The sequence below is a fragment of the Labrus bergylta genome, chromosome 14 (assembly GCF_963930695.1).
Source record: "Labrus bergylta chromosome 14, fLabBer1.1, whole genome shotgun sequence".
Taxonomy (NCBI): domain Eukaryota; kingdom Metazoa; phylum Chordata; class Actinopteri; order Labriformes; family Labridae; genus Labrus; species Labrus bergylta.
Window position 1 is genome coordinate 19,461,390 of NC_089208.1, and position 17,348 is coordinate 19,478,737.

The 17,348-nt window shown below is 40.4% G+C and overlaps 2 protein-coding genes across 4 annotated transcripts; both read left to right on the forward strand.

Annotated features, from left to right (window-relative positions):
* Positions 1-287: 287 nt before the first annotated feature.
* cct8 (chaperonin containing TCP1, subunit 8 (theta)) lies at positions 288-7,149 on the forward strand. Of its 3 annotated transcripts, none has more exons than XM_065962976.1 (16): positions 288-447; positions 996-1,086; positions 1,174-1,253; positions 1,374-1,523; positions 1,765-1,945; positions 2,049-2,110; positions 2,218-2,355; positions 3,077-3,255; positions 3,524-3,590; positions 3,678-3,765; positions 3,849-3,964; positions 4,270-4,341; positions 4,467-4,631; positions 4,828-4,947; positions 5,623-5,756; positions 6,857-7,149. In XM_065962976.1, the coding sequence occupies exons 1-15, from the start codon at positions 388-390 to the stop codon at positions 5,728-5,730; spliced, it is 1,677 nt and encodes a 558-aa protein (XP_065819048.1). In that variant the 5' UTR covers positions 288-387; the 3' UTR covers positions 5,731-5,756; positions 6,857-7,149. The 3 variants fall into 3 exon arrangements, with proteins under 3 accessions (XP_065819048.1, XP_065819047.1, XP_020508663.1); XM_065962975.1 differs by having other exon boundaries at positions 5,623-5,752; XM_020653007.3 differs by lacking the exon at positions 5,623-5,756.
* A 518-nt stretch (positions 7,150-7,667) lies between these two features.
* On the forward strand, positions 7,668-16,036 carry rskrb (ribosomal protein S6 kinase related b). The gene is made up of 13 exons (XM_020652999.3): positions 7,668-8,028; positions 9,709-10,002; positions 10,167-10,250; positions 10,610-10,678; positions 11,143-11,212; positions 12,159-12,266; positions 12,557-12,597; positions 13,198-13,225; positions 13,518-13,607; positions 13,772-13,860; positions 14,124-14,234; positions 14,375-14,488; positions 14,596-16,036. Exons 1-13 carry the CDS (start codon positions 7,999-8,001, stop codon positions 14,833-14,835), a joined length of 1,368 nt encoding a protein of 455 aa, XP_020508655.1. The 5' UTR covers positions 7,668-7,998; the 3' UTR covers positions 14,836-16,036.
* The last annotated feature ends 1,312 nt before the right edge of the window (positions 16,037-17,348 follow it).

Genomic DNA, 17,348 nt, shown 5'->3' on the forward strand with positions numbered 1-17,348 from the left:
AAATGGTAAATAAAATAAAATAAAATTTAAAGAAAAAGTAAACTTGTGCAATGTGTGCAAAGGCTCCTTATTAAAAATGGTCAAGTTAAATGTTTTATCACTACTGCATTTATCTGAAATGTCAATAGTATTGCGATGTCTGGCATATTTCTCTGAATGGTGACTGTAATTAATCGATGAGCAGCAGCAGCAGCAATGATGCCGCGGCGGTAACGAAGCAGTAAATCAAACTCGCTCTGTTTGTCCCTCTGTGTTACCCGTCGCAGCCCCAACCACGCCTCGCATGAAATCGCTCCTCCCTCCGTCTCTCCGGCTTTGTACCCAGAGCTGAAACCACGCTGCCGGCTACCTTCTTCAAGATACCGGGGCTGCTAAACATCTGAAAAAATGGCTCTCCACGTCCCAAAAGCACCGGGCTTTGCCCAAATGTTGAAGGATGGAGCAAAGGTGAGGTTAATAAGTCTCGTTGGGCCAATATAACAGCTGCGAGTTGTTTTCTTGTGAACTAAGCAATGCTAACTAGCGTTTAGCCGCGGAGATCATGCGCAGTCATGTGGGAGACTTCTAGAAGGAAGCCAGGCCGCTCGGAGCTAACGGGGCTAATATGATGATATGACAAAAAAACATTAGGCTTCTCCATCCTCGAACAGGTAAAAACACAGTTAGTGTCTGCAGGTGTTATCTGCTGCGATATAATGGTGTTAATCAGCAGTCACACCCTGTCAGACCTGCAGCTCTGATAGTCTCCTCTGCTGCTCTGGCTCAGAGATGTTGATGCTTCCTGTTTTGGGTTCTCTAACTTAGATTTTATGTTATACTGGCACTTAACTTGTTTCCCCCCCACTTTGGTTAAATGTGATGTTACTGATATATCCATAAAAGGCCGTTTGCATACTGTTTGTCTGACATTGTGTGTGTGTGTGTGTATATATATATATATATAATGGATCTTAGATGAATAGCCAATCATTTTTAAATAATTTTCTCCAATGCAGCACTATTCAGGACTTGAAGAGGCAGTCTTTCGTAACATCAAAGCCTGCAAGGAGCTTTCCCAGACAACACGCACTGCTTACGGGCCTAATGGTAAGCACTCCCCTTCTGATGCTGTTCTAACTTGCATTAAAACAACAAAGTAAAGGATGTTTTAACAGTAACGTTGTTTTCTTGCAGGTATGAATAAAATGGTCATCAACCACTTGGAGAAGCTGTTTGTCACCAATGATGCTGCGACTATTCTCAGAGAGCTCGAGGTGAGGAAACCTGACATTCCTCCGCAATGTACTGCATTAAAAAAAAAAAAAAAAAAATTAATGCATCTAAATAAGGAGAGTTTGTCTATTTACATCCGTGTCTTATTTGTTTCTTTACAGGTGCAGCACCCAGCAGCCAAGATGATTGTAATGGCATCACACATGCAAGAGCAGGAGGTTGGAGATGGTACAAACTTTGTGTTGGTGTTTGCAGGAGCTCTGCTGGAGCTGGCTGAAGAGCTGCTCAGGATGGGCTTGTCTGTGTCCGAGGTACACTCTAGTTACTTACTATCATGATTGGTGTGACAGCTTTTCAGACCCGTTGGTCATCTGAAGAAAATACTGTCCACTTAATTTCTTATTGGCTCCTTAGAAGTTAATACCAAGCTGTCTCAGTAATGTTTTAAGAGCTGCTTTTGAAATCTGAAACAGAATACATGTGGGGAATTTGTGCAACACAAAGAAATGAATCACTGTGTTTGCTAAGTTGGCCTTCTTCTGTTTCAAATAGGTGATTGAAGGCTATGAGAAAGCATGCAAAAAGACCCTGGACATCCTGCCAGATTGCGTTTGTTCCTCAGCTAAAGACCTCCATGATGTCAAAGAGGTAACGTCTCTTATCCGTACAGCAGTCATCAGTAAACAATATGGAAATGAAGACTTCCTCGCCAAACTCATCGCAGACGCCTGTGGTGAGTCAGCAGTCCAGTTATTTTAACCAAACCATAGCTGTCCAGGACAGTAATTCATTTTGTATTTCTCTGACTTTCTTTCCTTAACTTGCTTGTGCTACAGTATCAATCTTCCCAGAGTCCGGCAATTTCACTGTTGACAACGTCAGAGTATGCAAGATTCTCGTAAGTTGTTTTATTCACAGATCCATTCATGTATTTTGTCTTGTTTCTCTTATTTTTTCTTGTGTTTTTTTGCCTGTTAAATTAATGTCTTTGGTGTTTTTTTTTAGGGTTGTGGGGTGACATCATCCTCCATGCTTCATGGCATGGTGTTTAAAAAAGAAGCCGAGGGAGACGTCACATCAGTTAAAGACGCCAAAATCGCAGTCTTCTCCTGCCCCTTTGACGCCACGGTGACAGAAACCAAGGTAATGATACTCTCGTTTGTATTTAATGCTTGAAGAATCTGACGGAAAACTGAGACTGGTATCAAAGGGAGGGGGGCGAGTGAAGAGGCAGAGTTAAGGGAGGATTTAGATGGTGTTTTGAGAAGTTTAAGTCTAAAGATGAGGCATTGCAGATGTCTGAGGGGTGGGGGCATTAAAGGGTGGGGGTTGTGACACTAAAGGCCCTTTTTCCATAGATGCAGAGTCTGGTGTGTGAAGAAGGTCATAGAGGTATTGATGGGCAAGAGCTTGGAGGGATTTATTAAGGAGGAAAAGTATTTTATAATTCAGAGCCAGACATTTTTGAGCTTGTCTAGCGCTTATAGAGAGTATTATTGAATTGTGAATTTGTTTCCACCCTGTTTTTTCTTTTTTAAATGATGCTCAGGATTCCCCAATCATTAATCGTTTTTTCAAAGCATACATTTTAATATTTCACAGAAGAAGCACACATGTAAATTTCCCCATTGTGGGATAAATAAAGGGTTATCTGATCTTATCTTATGGTGCTTAAATATGGTTCCATTATTATTGTTTGTCCTTGGCAATCATCATATTTCTTGCAATTAAAATTTTAAGAGTAAAAAAAAATATTTTCATGTGTGCTGAGAAAAATGCTTACCTTCATGATTTGGTGTGGAACCACTCGGCTGTATAAAGGTGTAATGAAATGATCTAAACAAAAGTCGTCTCCACCTCACAGGGCACAGTGCTGATCAACAATGCACAGGAGCTGATGCACTTCAGTAAGGGAGAGGAGGACATGATGGAGGCTCAGGTGAAGGCCATCAAGGCGGCTGGTGCCAACGTGGTGGTCACTGGGGGGAAAGTTGCTGACATGGCGCTGCACTATGCCAACAAGTACCAGCTCATGGTGGTCCGGTAAGTGTTTGTGGTGGATGTTGAATATGTGAAGGAACAGAATGGCTGTCAATTTCAAATGTATCACGTTCAAAGTTTTATTAAATTTCAATTCAAGGAGTTTAGTGTATCTGATAAATATCTCAAAAGTGAGAGATTTAAGGATCTGATTTTTTTTATTTTTTTTTTACAATGGAAGTGCTCTTGTGATATCAAAGAAGCTTTATGGGGAGTATGCCTTTATTGTCAGTGTTATTAATTTTCATAAAATCCCCCCTTTCCCCATCAGACTCAATTCAAAGTGGGACCTCAGGCGGTTGTGTAAGACAGTGGGAGCTGTAGCCCTGCCCAGGATGGTGAGTGTTTCCTTGTTTCCTTTACATCTGACATTTGTACCAGGAGAAACAGAAATCATGTATAATGATGCTTTCCTGCCTCCTTAGACGGCTCCAACTCCAGATGAGATTGGTCACTGTGACAACGTTTACCTGTCCGAGGTCGGGGACACTCAAGTGGTGGTCTTCAAACACGGTAAATCACTTTGTTCCCACGTTGTGAATCTTAATTTATAACCTGATCTTTGAGTTAATCATTTGTTGAATGTTTTAAAACAGAGAAAGAGGACGGTGCCATCTCGACGGTCGTGATCAGAGGCTCCACAGACAACCTGATGGACGACATCGAGAGGGCTGTGGACGATGGAGTCAACACCTTCAAGGTTCTAGTCAGGGTAAGTCAACACAAGTAGCCACTGGAGATTTTTTTCGCAACTTTGAGGAAACCATATCTAAATGAAATGACATTAAATAAATACAAATTCTCACAGAAAAGCAAAATATGGTGCAACAAAAACCATCATCTCCATCTCCCTCAAAATACAAGATAATGTGAAGCATTACATATGACAAAAGCTGATGTTGATAATGCAGTAGCTTTATTATCTCTCCAGAATTTTGGTGGTTTCAGTTGAATGCTTACATTTTAAACTCATTGCCTGCACCATGACAACATTGTCTCTGTCATAACCTTCTGCAGGACAAACGCCTGGTACCCGGAGCAGGAGCCACTGAGATTGAGCTGGCCAAACAGATCACCTCATATGGAGAGGTATGAAGCTTTGACTCAAAGATAAACAAACCCCTCCTGCTTTTGGTTGTGATCTTTTTAGTTTTATTTTCCGGCATCACTGGCTCAACAAAAATGTCCGCTTTTGTTCTCCCTCCTCTCTGTAGTCTTGCCCTGGTCTGGAGCAGTACGCCATCAAAAAGTTTGCTGAAGCCTTCGAGGCTTTGCCTCGTGCGCTGGCTGAGAACTCTGGAGTGAAGGGGAGCGAACTCATCTCTAAACTTTACTCCGCACATCATGAGGGAAACAAAAATATGGGCTTTGACATCGAGGTGTGTACTTCTACTTAATGAGACTTGAATGACTTGATTATGATGAAGGGAGTCTTGTTATTTTATAGAGGATGGTGCTACAAAATGAGAAGTGTGTGCATAAGACAGATGTGTTTATTGTCATGTACCTTTGAATGTGAGGAGCTCTGTATTTCTGTGTGTGGGTCTGACGGCATCAATGTGTTGTTGTCTTCAGGCGGAAGGCCCTGCGTTGAAGGACATGCTTGAAGCTGGTATTGTGGAGCCGTATCTGGTCAAACACTGGGGCATCAAACTGGCTACCAACGCTGCCATCACAGTGCTGAGGGTGGACCAGGTGTGTATTCACAAAAACAAAAATACAACACAAAGATACTCAAAAGCAGCCTCTAAAAAGAAAGAAATATATATAGTTTCTGTTAAAAGTTCATCAAAGATTAAACAGTATTATTTAAGTTTGAAATATTTTATGAGAAGTGCAAAACATCAACAATGTGTCAATCTCTCAAGGTATTTCCTATAAACTGCTGGACACTGCAGTAAGAGGGAGCTATTCTTACACAAACAAGTCTGGGTTTTTTTTCACATGTCTGTTTTTGGCCCCACATTTATACACGTTTATTCTTGTCTTCATGTTGTTGAGTGTAATAAAAAAAAAACTGTTAATAGAATCAGAATCCAGCTTGTTGGATATTTGTTAAAAAAAAAAGAGATAAATATTTATTCTCATATTTATGACGAATCTGCAGATATGGTATTAAACAGCAGCATTTAGCTTTGTTTGTTTTTCTCCCATTGTCACAGAATAATTGGATTTAATATTCAAGCGTTTAACAAATATATTTGGGCTTCTTGATGGGCATCAGGTGCTTTTTAAGGCTGATGACTCATTTTAATTCATTTAGTATTTGATGTAAAGTGAATGGTGAAGTGCGAGTGTGGGGCTCATGTGAATGTATAGTTCCCAGGTAGTTAACGTAAGTGTGTGTGTATATACACGTGTGCGATGCAGATCATCATGGCTAAGGCTGCAGGGGGACCCAGAACTCCTAAGCAGAGAGGCCACTGGGACAAGGACGAGTGGGATGAGGAGCCTGATAAATTTGAATCTCACCATTAGAGGGCGCACACACACTCCCTCTGTCAGTAGGTCCTGGAATGAGTGTGTGGTTTTAACTCACTATGAACTGAAGCACTCACGGGGCTGACGTTGTGAAACATCTGCTCTTTTGCCTGTCACTACTAACACAGGGTGTGAAACAAAACTCACTGCAGGTAAATGCTGTGTATATATATATATATATATATATATATGTGTATATATATATATATATGCAGCAGGTGTGTTTAAATATTACTCGGTGTGAATAAACCACTTAGAGTTTGAACTTGCACAAAACACGAGGTTTGGTTTGATGGCATGCTGCATGCGCTAATGAACTCTTCATTGCAGTGGACACGTAAAGGCAAGTGCAGAATTTAACAACATTGCATGAACTGTTCATTAATTTAAAACATGAACTGTACATTGCATTAAATGCAAGTCGCCAGAGGCTAAGTGATTTTGTTGCCTGAAGGTAAAATGGGAAAAAAAAGTCCTCTTTTATTAGAAACAATCCAGATGTCTCAAAATCAACCCATATCCTCATTTACCAGTGGTTGAATATTTTGTACACCACTTTTAAGAAAATACAGACTTAGATTGTTTATAGTGGATGTTTTCATTAGGGCTGTAAAGCTGTTTTGAATACATTAAAGAACCTACCAGTGTTCCTGTTTCAGGAAGTAGCTTTTTAAGTAAGTCTCTATAGCAACAAAATTCTTTGGACCATTTTATTGTTATTTAAGTCTACAAGCTTTCATTGAATTTTATCTTTGTAGCATATACAGTTTATTCTTGCAGCATACATTTATCATATGGCCTTGATAATATTAAGTCTCCATCTATTACCCAGATTTGTATCTTTATGGATCTACATTGCCTTTTATATTTTAAAAATATCTGTACATCAAAAGCTTTTAAAGGACTGAATTCTAAATTCCCGTGTTTACTAAGTTGCTCATTCTTTAAGACAAGTCTCATTTGATTTTTTTCTTTCTTGTTAACTGAGAACAACAGGAATATTGTAGCATCAAAGGGCCTGACAGCCACCCTGCCAAAGAGCCCAAAGCCTGCTGCGTGGATCCTGGTGCTCATTACTTCCAGCCTGAAAAAATCCGTCTGACTTTCATCTTTTTCCTTTCAGATCATCATGGCAAAACCAGCAGGGGGACCCAAAGCTCCCCAGGGCAGGAAGGACTTTGACGAGGATGACTGAACCTGATGTGTAGTCCAGCTGATGCTCCTGTTAACCCTGAACGCTCCCAAACAGATTAATCAAATCCTTTTCTACTTGTTTATTTAAAGCTCAACACTTTGGTTCATTTTGTAGAATTAACCACACATTAGTTAAAAAAAAAAATGTTATGTTAACGTCAAAATGTGTGGATCGCACTGCTTTCTCTGTTTAGTCCCAAATAAAAGGCCCTTGAGTTGTAATGTCATGGTTTGGTTTGTATTTATCTTGTGTTGGGAGACTACACTGTTTGTCCATGTCTTAACTAAGTGATTGCTTGGTGATGATAGATTTTTTTTTTTTTTTAATCTTGCAGTGCGTTTTTGCCATTTAAATTAGTCTGTTAAAGCTATGACCCCATGCTTATCGACTTCATCCCTGCACCACCCCTTGAGCTCTGAAATCAGCACCCTGCTGGGGCTCCCTGCCCCAGCTACTATTAAACCTTTGATGCTGCCCTGTGGGTTTGCTCTCAACATCATGTTGAAGCTGCAGAAATTATGCATGCGCTGGTTTATTTTTAGAACGGAAGAATTGATGTTGATGGAGAAGTCGATTGGAGATCTATCTCATGCCTCCAAAAAGCATTAATTGATTAAATGCTGCATCATGTGTTCAATGAAAACAAAACTAAAAATCACATCATGTGGTCTGGCCTGGCAAATGCTTAAAAAAAAAAAAAAAAACTGCAGTGGAAAGGATCACAGATTTGTAGAATTAATGTGTGCGCTTGTGAGTACGGAAAGCAGCAGGGGGAGCTGAACTCCACAAGGTTGCTGTCTCATTGGATGGCAAAGCTGTGGGCGGATTTGCGCTGACGTTGCCCATACTCGGGATTAACTTGTTTTTATGTCGCCATATCTTAACACATTTTGCACCGCGGTGCTAGATCTGCTGCATTGCTGCATGAAGGCTGGAGTAGGTGTCACCTCGCTTCTTCAAATCTGAAATCAGTGTGAGTGTTGCGTTAAGTGTGGACGGGCTCCCGTGGGGTGCCTGGATGAGGAGCTGATGTCGCACCGTGGTTGCAGAGCTGATGTCCCGTCGCACTGATGGGGGCCGACGGCAGTAAAACCAGGAAGGTGAGTTCAGTGACATACCTGGTCGCTAAGGTGTGACGTGCGTGGAGAGGTTCCCCGTTTCCATAGCGATGAGATAACGTTAGTTCCAGAAATCACGAGGCAACGACGGCATCAAACCAGGGTTGTTGTGTAGTTTCTTCTGCAGTTTATCGAACGGTCCATTTTATAGTTACACTTTAATAATATTATGTTGTAGCTGTTCACTCGATACTACCACTGAAAAAAAAAAATTCTCTTGAATAAACTATAATCTGTATGCCTTTATTTTGAAGGAGAAGTCGACACGCTTCCGGTATTGACATCCACAAATCAATAAGGGGGGCGGGGTGGGAGGCACATGTCCTAATTAAAGCCTATCTTCGACCAGGCTCTTGTCTGCTCCGGAGCAAATGTAACATTGATGTCAGTCATGGCTGCAGAGTGTCTATAGATGTGCTTCTTCATGTGGCTTGTATGATAACATCCTCCTGCATGGCTGATTACACACATCTTGCACCACAGAACATCAGATCTGCTTTGCTGAAGCCCAGAGGGAGAGGGGCTGTGTGACCCAGTGACTGAATATTACATGCAGACCAAGTATTGTCTTTTTTCTTCTTCTCAAATGAGAGCAAGAATGGATTTTGAAAGTAATCTGTTGGCTACTGGGCATCACTGGTACCTTTTTGTGGCTGAATACAGGGTATCATAGACTGTAAATAGAAAGGTACCACTGTCACCAAGATTTGAGTTTATAGTACTAGGACTAATTAATTAACCAGACTTCTGGTTTAGGTAAGACTGCTCATTTTGCAAGTGCAATTGGCAAACATACAGAGGAACATCTCATGGAAGAGGAACTGCCATTTCTCTTGCCCCAGTTTAATCTATATTAGCTTTTGCAGCCACTGGTAGCTCCCGAGAAGCAAATTAAGTAACTAAATTTAATAGAAATAGATAGCAGATTATAGAAAATAATTACCTTAGTAAGTTAAATAACACAACATGTCCAGTTTCTGAAGTGGGGCCACAAAGGTTGAAACATACTTTTACCAAACAGCAGAGACAAATTGTTTATAGTGTGTGCAAAATGAATCAATAATAAGGCAAGTTTAAATATACTGTATGTTTAAAAAGACTTGCACTGTCCATTATGGCTCATACTAGCACTGTGAGTCATGAGCTACTGAGCTATGAACTCCTTAAAAGGTTAAGTAACAGAAGAACATTTATCTTGAGTAAGACAGGTCTGCCAAGATACAGTAAGTGCAGATACTTGTTCTTGTGTGAAACAGACCTGGATTACAGGCGTTTGTCAATATGATGGTTTTAGAATTTTCTTCAACATGCAGCAACACTGGCAAGGCCATTTAAAGCGCCTGTGAGGAGTTTGTAACCTCAGACAAAGGGACTTTAAGTATAGTATTGTGGAATGAACATAATATATCTCTACATGCAGATGATATGTTGCTTTACATGGCTGATATAGCAATTATATCATTTTCGATAAAGAGAACTGTACATGTACAAGGTAAGACTGAAGCTTATGCTATGAATGGTTTTAGACTTCAAACATGCCCCATTTGATTCTTTAAACACGTAGGAACACTTTTAAGGTCCTTGTATCTCCTCAGAAACACAAGATAGCTTGTAGTTGTAACTGCCTCTTGGGGCACACTGTCCCCTCTGTCTTTTCTTTAGAGGCCTGCTGGAGGAGGGCAGGCAGATGAGGACTTTTCGTCTGGGTGGCGTGGCTTCCTCTCCAGCATGGGTCTGTCCATCCCAGCAGGCATCTGTCGCCTGGCCCCTCCCACCTTACGCCTTGGTCAGCGCCGGATGCTGCAAGGAAAGCCCCCTGACATCCCAGAGCACGTCCTGAGGCTGGCCGGGGTCGGCCCAGACAAACTAAGAGCGGAGTGGAGCCTGCCAGGGTTCATAACCATGTTTCTGCCGGAATTCCCTCACAGAACTCTGCCCGGGCATGAGCACTTTCAGGTAAAGCTCAACATTTATGTCGGCACTCAACCAATAACCAGTTGTGTTTTGCATTTACGCCTGGCTGATCCGATGTTTTTAAATTATCATCTCTTCTCTGTCTTTGTGCCCGAATCTCTTCATCTCTTTTAATCTTTTTTTTTTATTTAACAAATCTTTAACAGGTTCTGAGTTACATCGCCAGAGGTTCGTTTGGACCCATTCTGAAAGTGAAGGACAAGGCCCAACAGAGGACATATGCTGTCAAAGTAAGTCCTCTGCTTTTTACACTTTGATTGTGTATTTATATTTGTTCCTATTGAAGAGATTTCTGCTTGTTAATCCATGACAGCCTCTACAATCTCTACTTAAAGTGGTTTTTTTAGGCTTTTAAATTCTATAATAGAGGCAATACAATCGTCTTTGCTGGCAAAAAACTGTAAATAATGTGTTATTGCTGTGATGGGCTGAAATGACTTTTTAAAGGTCACAATTGCTAGTGAGCAGTGATTATAACTGTAGTTATTGAACCCTCTAACCTAAATGAGCTTGTTGTAAAACTATAATCGGGGAAATAAATATTTCTTGGTGTTGTCTTATTTAACCTCGTGATTTCGTCTGCTCACAGGTCATACCTAAATCAGAGATTCTAAGACTTGGTGTATTGGAGCAGTCCAAAGAAGAGGTTATTGTCCAGGTGGGTATCATGCAGGTTTTGAAAGTGATTAGATTGTATGAAACATGTTTTTTAAACCTATCTCTTCATGCAGATTATATGTTATTACATATAAACATGTCTGACTTAGTAAATATAAAGAAGTTGATGGCAGTTACAGTAATTATATTACAAATTAAATACGATAAGACTGGAGCTTTTGATGGATTCAGACCTCTTCTAATATGTTTCTTGAACACTGTAATTGGGGAGGTGGTGATACACCTTTGACTTAAGCTTCTGCTTCTCTGAAAGTCAAATTTTAACCAATGTTCAAGTCCCAGCTGAGGCTTTGTATTTCACCATCAAGACAAGAAGCTACAGAAGTTCTGAGCGAATTGAGATATCAGAAAACAAGTTTGGAGAAAACAAGTTTGGAGAAAACAGACGGGCTTCTCTTTGATCCAGTGAGATTTTTCAGGCTGATCTTGGACCTTTGCCCACAGCGTCAGGTTCGCCATCCATTTGTCCATGACCTCCAGGACTGTTGGCAGACTCAGCGCCACCTCTACATTAGTGAGTCAACCAGAGGCCAGTGACCCAATCCAACCCAGATCCGCTACCTGAAACCCCTCACCTTCACTCCACCTTTTCTCACCTCAACACCAGTAGTCTTGTAGTCTACCCACGATCCCCAACCCCACATCAAGAACTTGATAACCTAAAGACAAAGAGATTCTGATAAAATCAGAACCCCTGCACCAACCCTAAAATGCCACTGCCTGTTCCTGTATCCGTGTTTTGCCCCTTTTCCACTCCTCCAGAGCAGTTACCCTTTATTTTCCAAATCAACCACTGACTCAGAAAGTGTGACCCAGTTTGTTTCCTTCCCCACCCCCTGTGAAAGGAGAGCATGGTTAGCCCGGGGACCAGATGTTAAATGCTTCCACAGCTCACAACAAGAGCACACGTGTCACATTCAAAAGAGACATTCGTGCTCGCTTTAACAGTGAATCATCACTGAATCAGAAAGGCATAAATGTAGATATGGAGCACAGTTGGAGGGATAAAAAAAGACAGCGGCTCTCTGAGTCTTTAACCTGCGGAGGATCATTGTTATCAGTGGGTCGAAACTTCTCACTCTCCTGTCCCTCTGTTTTATCGCGGCTCAGTCATCTAGCCAAATTGTACTTCTTCTTCTTCTTCTTCTTCTTCTTCTTCTTCTTTTGTTGTGTATAGCGGTAACAATTATCTTTTATTCCACACACAAGAGCTCATGTTCACTTCCTCACCTATACCCACTTATTTTTTTCACACCTGTGTGCCTGTCAGACGGTTAAGAAACACTATTCACCTTTCTTTTTGAGGAGGTTAGCTTTACACTCTCCTTTCTTCCAGGTTACACCCTCCTCCCTGTAATTCTTTCACCAGTGTGTGCCCCCCCCCCCCCCCCCCCCCCACTGTACACCTCACATTACATGACAGAGGCATGATTTAATGCCGTCTCTTCTCCTCCCTTTAGTGTGTGATTACTGCAGCACCGGAGACCTGTACACCTACTGGCAGATGATTGGTCAGTTTCCGGAGGACACGGTACGAGTGTTTGCAGCAGAGCTGGGCTGCGCGCTTGGTATGTACACAACACAATACTAATCGAGTAATGCTGACATATTGTAAACCTTCTCCTTTCTCATCAATTTTCTTAATTAGATCAAAGTTATTTACAGGGAAGTCTCCCTTGTTATTAATTGGAGGTAATTATAGAACGAGGTTTGGTTTAAATGAGATGAGCTCTCAGAGGATCTCTAACAGTAACAAAGTGATGCAATGATGGGTTTATATGCCATCAAGCAGTAAGAGATATGGATTGGAGACATTTCAGTTCTTCATTTGAATTTTTTTTTCTCCTGTTGTTCTCAGGCTTTCTGCATGACTTTGGGATCATCCACAGAGATGTGAAGGTAAGAGAAGAAATCCATTCAGAGAAAGTTTAACCTGATTTAAGGTTTCTTTTTTTTATATGTCTATCAGCACACATAATTCATGTTTTTACTCAGTCCATTGACCCAATTGAAAAATTTTGCCCTTTTAAGATTTTTTTTTTTTTTTTGACTTTTTGTGCCTTTATTGGAGAGACAGGACAGCGGATAGAATCGGAAATCAGGGAGAGAGAGAGTAGGGAATGACATGTGGGAAAGGAGCCACAAGCTGGACCCGAACCCGGGCCGCCCGCTCGAAGGACCACAGCCTGCACAAATGGGGCACGTGCACCAACCACTGCGCCACCAGCGCCCCAACATTTTGTCCTTTTGATTTATTTTCAGTAAAGTACAAGTCAATCAACATGTATCCATGCAGTTAAAATATAATGAACTGTGTTTTAAAATAGCAGTTATTAGTGATTGTGTTCGTTAAGGACTGTTGTTCGAGGTTACAGGATATTTTTTATGACTTTTCTTTTTTTTGTGTGTAGTATTGAAGTGTCTAATCTGGTGTGTAGAATAAATAATTAAAGTATGTTTTCTTTTCTTTCTTATGATTTTGGCACTTGTTGTTTGTAGATGGAGAACATCCTTCTGACAGACAATGGTAAGTACACGCTTGTCCCCAGCAGAGAGCAGCACAGCTCTGATATGTTGACACACACACAGAACCTTCCAGAAGAGATCCTCACTGTGTGCACAGATGTCTATAGATATGTATTAAGACAAAATGTACATCTGTAGCCTTTGAATCAAATGACTTTTGATAATATTATCCGATTATGGAGGGAACATTTTGATGTTTCCTCCAGTTTTAACTGCTACAGTAGGATGAATTTGAATTTAATGATTCATGATTCACGTGCACATAGTGATGAAAGGAAAATGGTTTGTTCCAGGCCACCTCCGCTTAGCTGACTTTGGTTTGTCCCGTCGCCTTGAGAGAGGAGGAAGAGCTTTCACCATTTGTGGAACCATCCAATATATGGGTGAGAAATACTTAAACACATAATCAGTATATTCAGATTTCTAGCTTATCCTATCAGAGCCACTACTTCACAATAATGGATGTATATTCACAGAGATATAAAGATGTTTAATACACAATATTTAGTACATCCAGTGCTAAGAGTATGCTTGGTCTGCTTTGCAGCCCCAGAGGTGCTGAGTGGTGGGCCCTACAACCATGCAGCTGATTGGTGGTCCCTGGGAATTCTCCTTTTCTCATTGGTGACTGGGAAGGTGAGATCTTGTTGCCAGTGGGCTCAGTGTGTCTTGCGTGATAAAAACATGTTGCTTACAATCATTCTGTCAGTGACGTAGCTGAGCTTGAATTGAGCTGTAGTGAACATAGTGAAAATGAACAAGACATTTTCTTCTTGAGGCCATTTTAAATACTTCTTGAATTAAAGGGTTTGTTGAAGTTGTAAATTCTGTATTCATGTTAATTCTAAGATCATCCTTAATTATTAATTTTAACATAATGTACCCCAAACTGTCTTCAGTTCCCCGTGTCTCCAGAATCCGACCACTGCAGCATGCTGAGAAAAGTGAGGGGTTTCCCTTATGAAATACCCCTCAGCTTCAGCCCTCCTCTGGCCTTGCTTATAACTGAGGTAATGACACAAAGTATAATCATATTAATGCAAAACCTTCAAACTAACTGTAATGTCACTGACTACATGTTGTAGTCTACTAACTGTCTAGTATCATGATATGTAATGATATAGACACGTGCACATATTTCTCTGTCAAGCTTTTGTGTAAGACTCCTGCTCGTCGCCTGAGAACCCTTGAGCGTTTCAAGCGCCAAACCTTCTTCCATGGAACAACTTTTGACCTCACTCTGCTGCAGCGGCAGCCTGTGGAGGTAACACAAGAGAAATATCTAGATATTGCCAGTTTCAAACATGAGTCCGATTGTTTAACAGATGTTCAGAATTCAAAGCAATGTGATACTTCCTTGTCACTCTGCAGGTGATTCTGGAGCTGAGAGAGAGACCAGACCGAGCGGCCAAGGCTCGTAGAGGCCTCACTTTGTCTCTGCAGCCTCTCAAGGGCTTCGATTATGACCTGTTTCTCAGCCCCCCTGCCACGCCGGACACACAGCTGGATGCCAGCATGCACACCACTCACACAGCTGCACCGTTCCCCGGCCCTGCACTCAGACTGCAGCCCCCTCAGGGAAAAGGCCCGCGTAGGGAAGTATTTGTTTGACAGACTTTGAGTTTACAAGATCATTTTTAATACACTATTTGTAAAGGTCTGTTTGTCTGCACACTTATTCGTCCTTTTAAACGGGTGTGGTGAGCCTTCTCAAATGTCTTGTGATTTAAACAAAAACATAGTTTAGAAGGGAACTTTTTATTCATGTTAAAAAACACAACTTCTCCAATTGTGTTAGTGGTGTTTTTGGTTTTGTACTGGGCACTCTTTTTATCTCTTTTTGGAATCATTTGCCTTTCTCCAGTGAGCGCCTTTTCAAGCCTGCTGTATTTATATAACAGTTTTGCAAGAAAGATTGCGCTATTGTCCCTTTACTTCAGTTTTCCAGACGGGTTATAGCCCTGATAAAACATTATGTTCAACTGCTATCTCAGTCACCCCACATAGTAAAGCCATGCTGATTAAATACAGTGCACTGATTTTCTTTTTTTTTACAAGATATATATGGTTTAGGGAAAAATCAACAAAAACCCCTTTAACAAAACGAGGGTTTTTATGGGACTCTGCCTTTATTGCCATATTCCATGTTTCTGAAATTGTTTGTGAAGAAGTAGACATAAGAAACTTCTTTCCTCCTGCTATTAGGTATTTCTGCTTTATATCCTATTTTTATTCAATTTTATAACCAAAACTTGACCTTTACTGAATACAATTTGTTGCTGGACCAACAATTTCTGCTCCTGTGCTACATACAAAAAGCATAATAACGTCAGATTACGTTGCGTATGCCTTCAACATCTGCCCTAGTTTGAATCATTTCTTAACAGAGACTTGGGGTGTTTTCCCAGGTCAGCCTTGATTTTTGTCTCCGATCTTGTGACTGTGAGGGTTAAATGAGCAACATTATTGTTTCCCCTCAGTTAAAAGTTGATAGATAGAGGGCTTTTTTTCTATTCTCCACGGCTGCCGAAACCCTAGCCAGTAATGACACCCTCATGCACTTACCTGATCATCACGTTATGTTATGATTCTGTGAAGCACACCCCGATGTGTACCCTGAATGCCTCACATGTCATCCTGAGCTTGCTTCTTTTTTTTTTTTTGTCACAAAAAAATGCTTATTTATAAATTCCTCTTTATAAAGTTTATATGAATCTTTTGGATGCCATTTGTTGTTATCTGTTATGTTACTATGTATTTTTGTAATTACCTTGTAGCACAGATGGATTATTAAACTCTAAATGTACAGCGATCCGATTGGATGTTCTGCTCTGTGTTGAAGAGAGAGAGACAGACAGAGGGGGGTTGTGAAACATCGACATATCAGCAAATGAAAAGAAAACAATCGTTGCTTCACTTTCTTTATCAGTTACTCCACATCGTTTCTGCAAAAACAAAGAAGGTAAGTGTTACAATATCCAGCAGGGAACGTTTACTTAAACTCCTAGGAGATTTTAGCTCTTTATGGAACAGACAAAAACTAATATCCATGCCTCTTTATGAGCTACAAAATCAAACAACACAATCAGCAGGAAGAGTGACTTTCTTTATAGTTATGTGTCACGTCTGAAAACAGCTGCTGCTGGGTAAGTGTCAGGCAAAGTGATTAAAGGCACATTTTGTTTTCTGCATGAATTAAAAGTGAGTGATACATTTAGCTGTTAAGATAAAGCAGGATGACACTTCACTAAAAACACTTTCACATGTACGGTATGAAATAAGCAAAGCGGTAGGAGGTTTAGCTCGAGGGATGCAAAACTCAACACAAACCTTTAAAACCTCGCAGGAGCTTAAACGGTTCAGTAAAATTAAGTTTTGAATGACGTTACTGGTGTGTTTCTATTCAAATAATAACTTTACCACATGTCACAGAGAAGTGTATGTTGTATTTTGTATCCACCAAAGGTGTTGGATAACTGAAACTGCTGGTCAATATGAAACTGCTGGTCAATAGAAAATTCATATTTTATAAATCCTATAATAAGCATATGACGTGTCTCACTACATTATACTATTCAACTCCATAAACAGGTATTGCAATTTAGCTTAGACTGTAAGTGCTGTACTGTGTGGCAACAGTTTACTTGCTTCATACTTGTCCCTGTACAATAGACATTCAACTTTTACATTTTATAGATGGATGTGAATCCATGAAGTGAGTTATAACAGTTTGAAATGGTTTTAAACTCATGGCAAAAGTATAGGCTACTTGAAGCATAGTCACTCGTAACAGAGATTTTTAACATTAAGTTAGTGCTTTTCTTAAGACAAGAAGAAATCGTCCTCTGACAATATCTGTAACAGATCCTCTACTCTACTCTCTCATGACACTATGATCTAGTAGGCTAAAACACATTCAATTCTACTAATTTAAATTTTAAACAAAGATAGGGGGACTATAGGACAAGGTTATTAATGGAACGTTTCACCATTTGTGATTAAAATACAGAGAAAACAAGAACATGTTTTAAAACAAAGTATTTGTTCTCAGAGTGTAGGCGAACAAACCAGTTTCGTTCAGAACTTTTAATTCTAGTCAATGTGGGCTTATTGTTTCTCCAGAT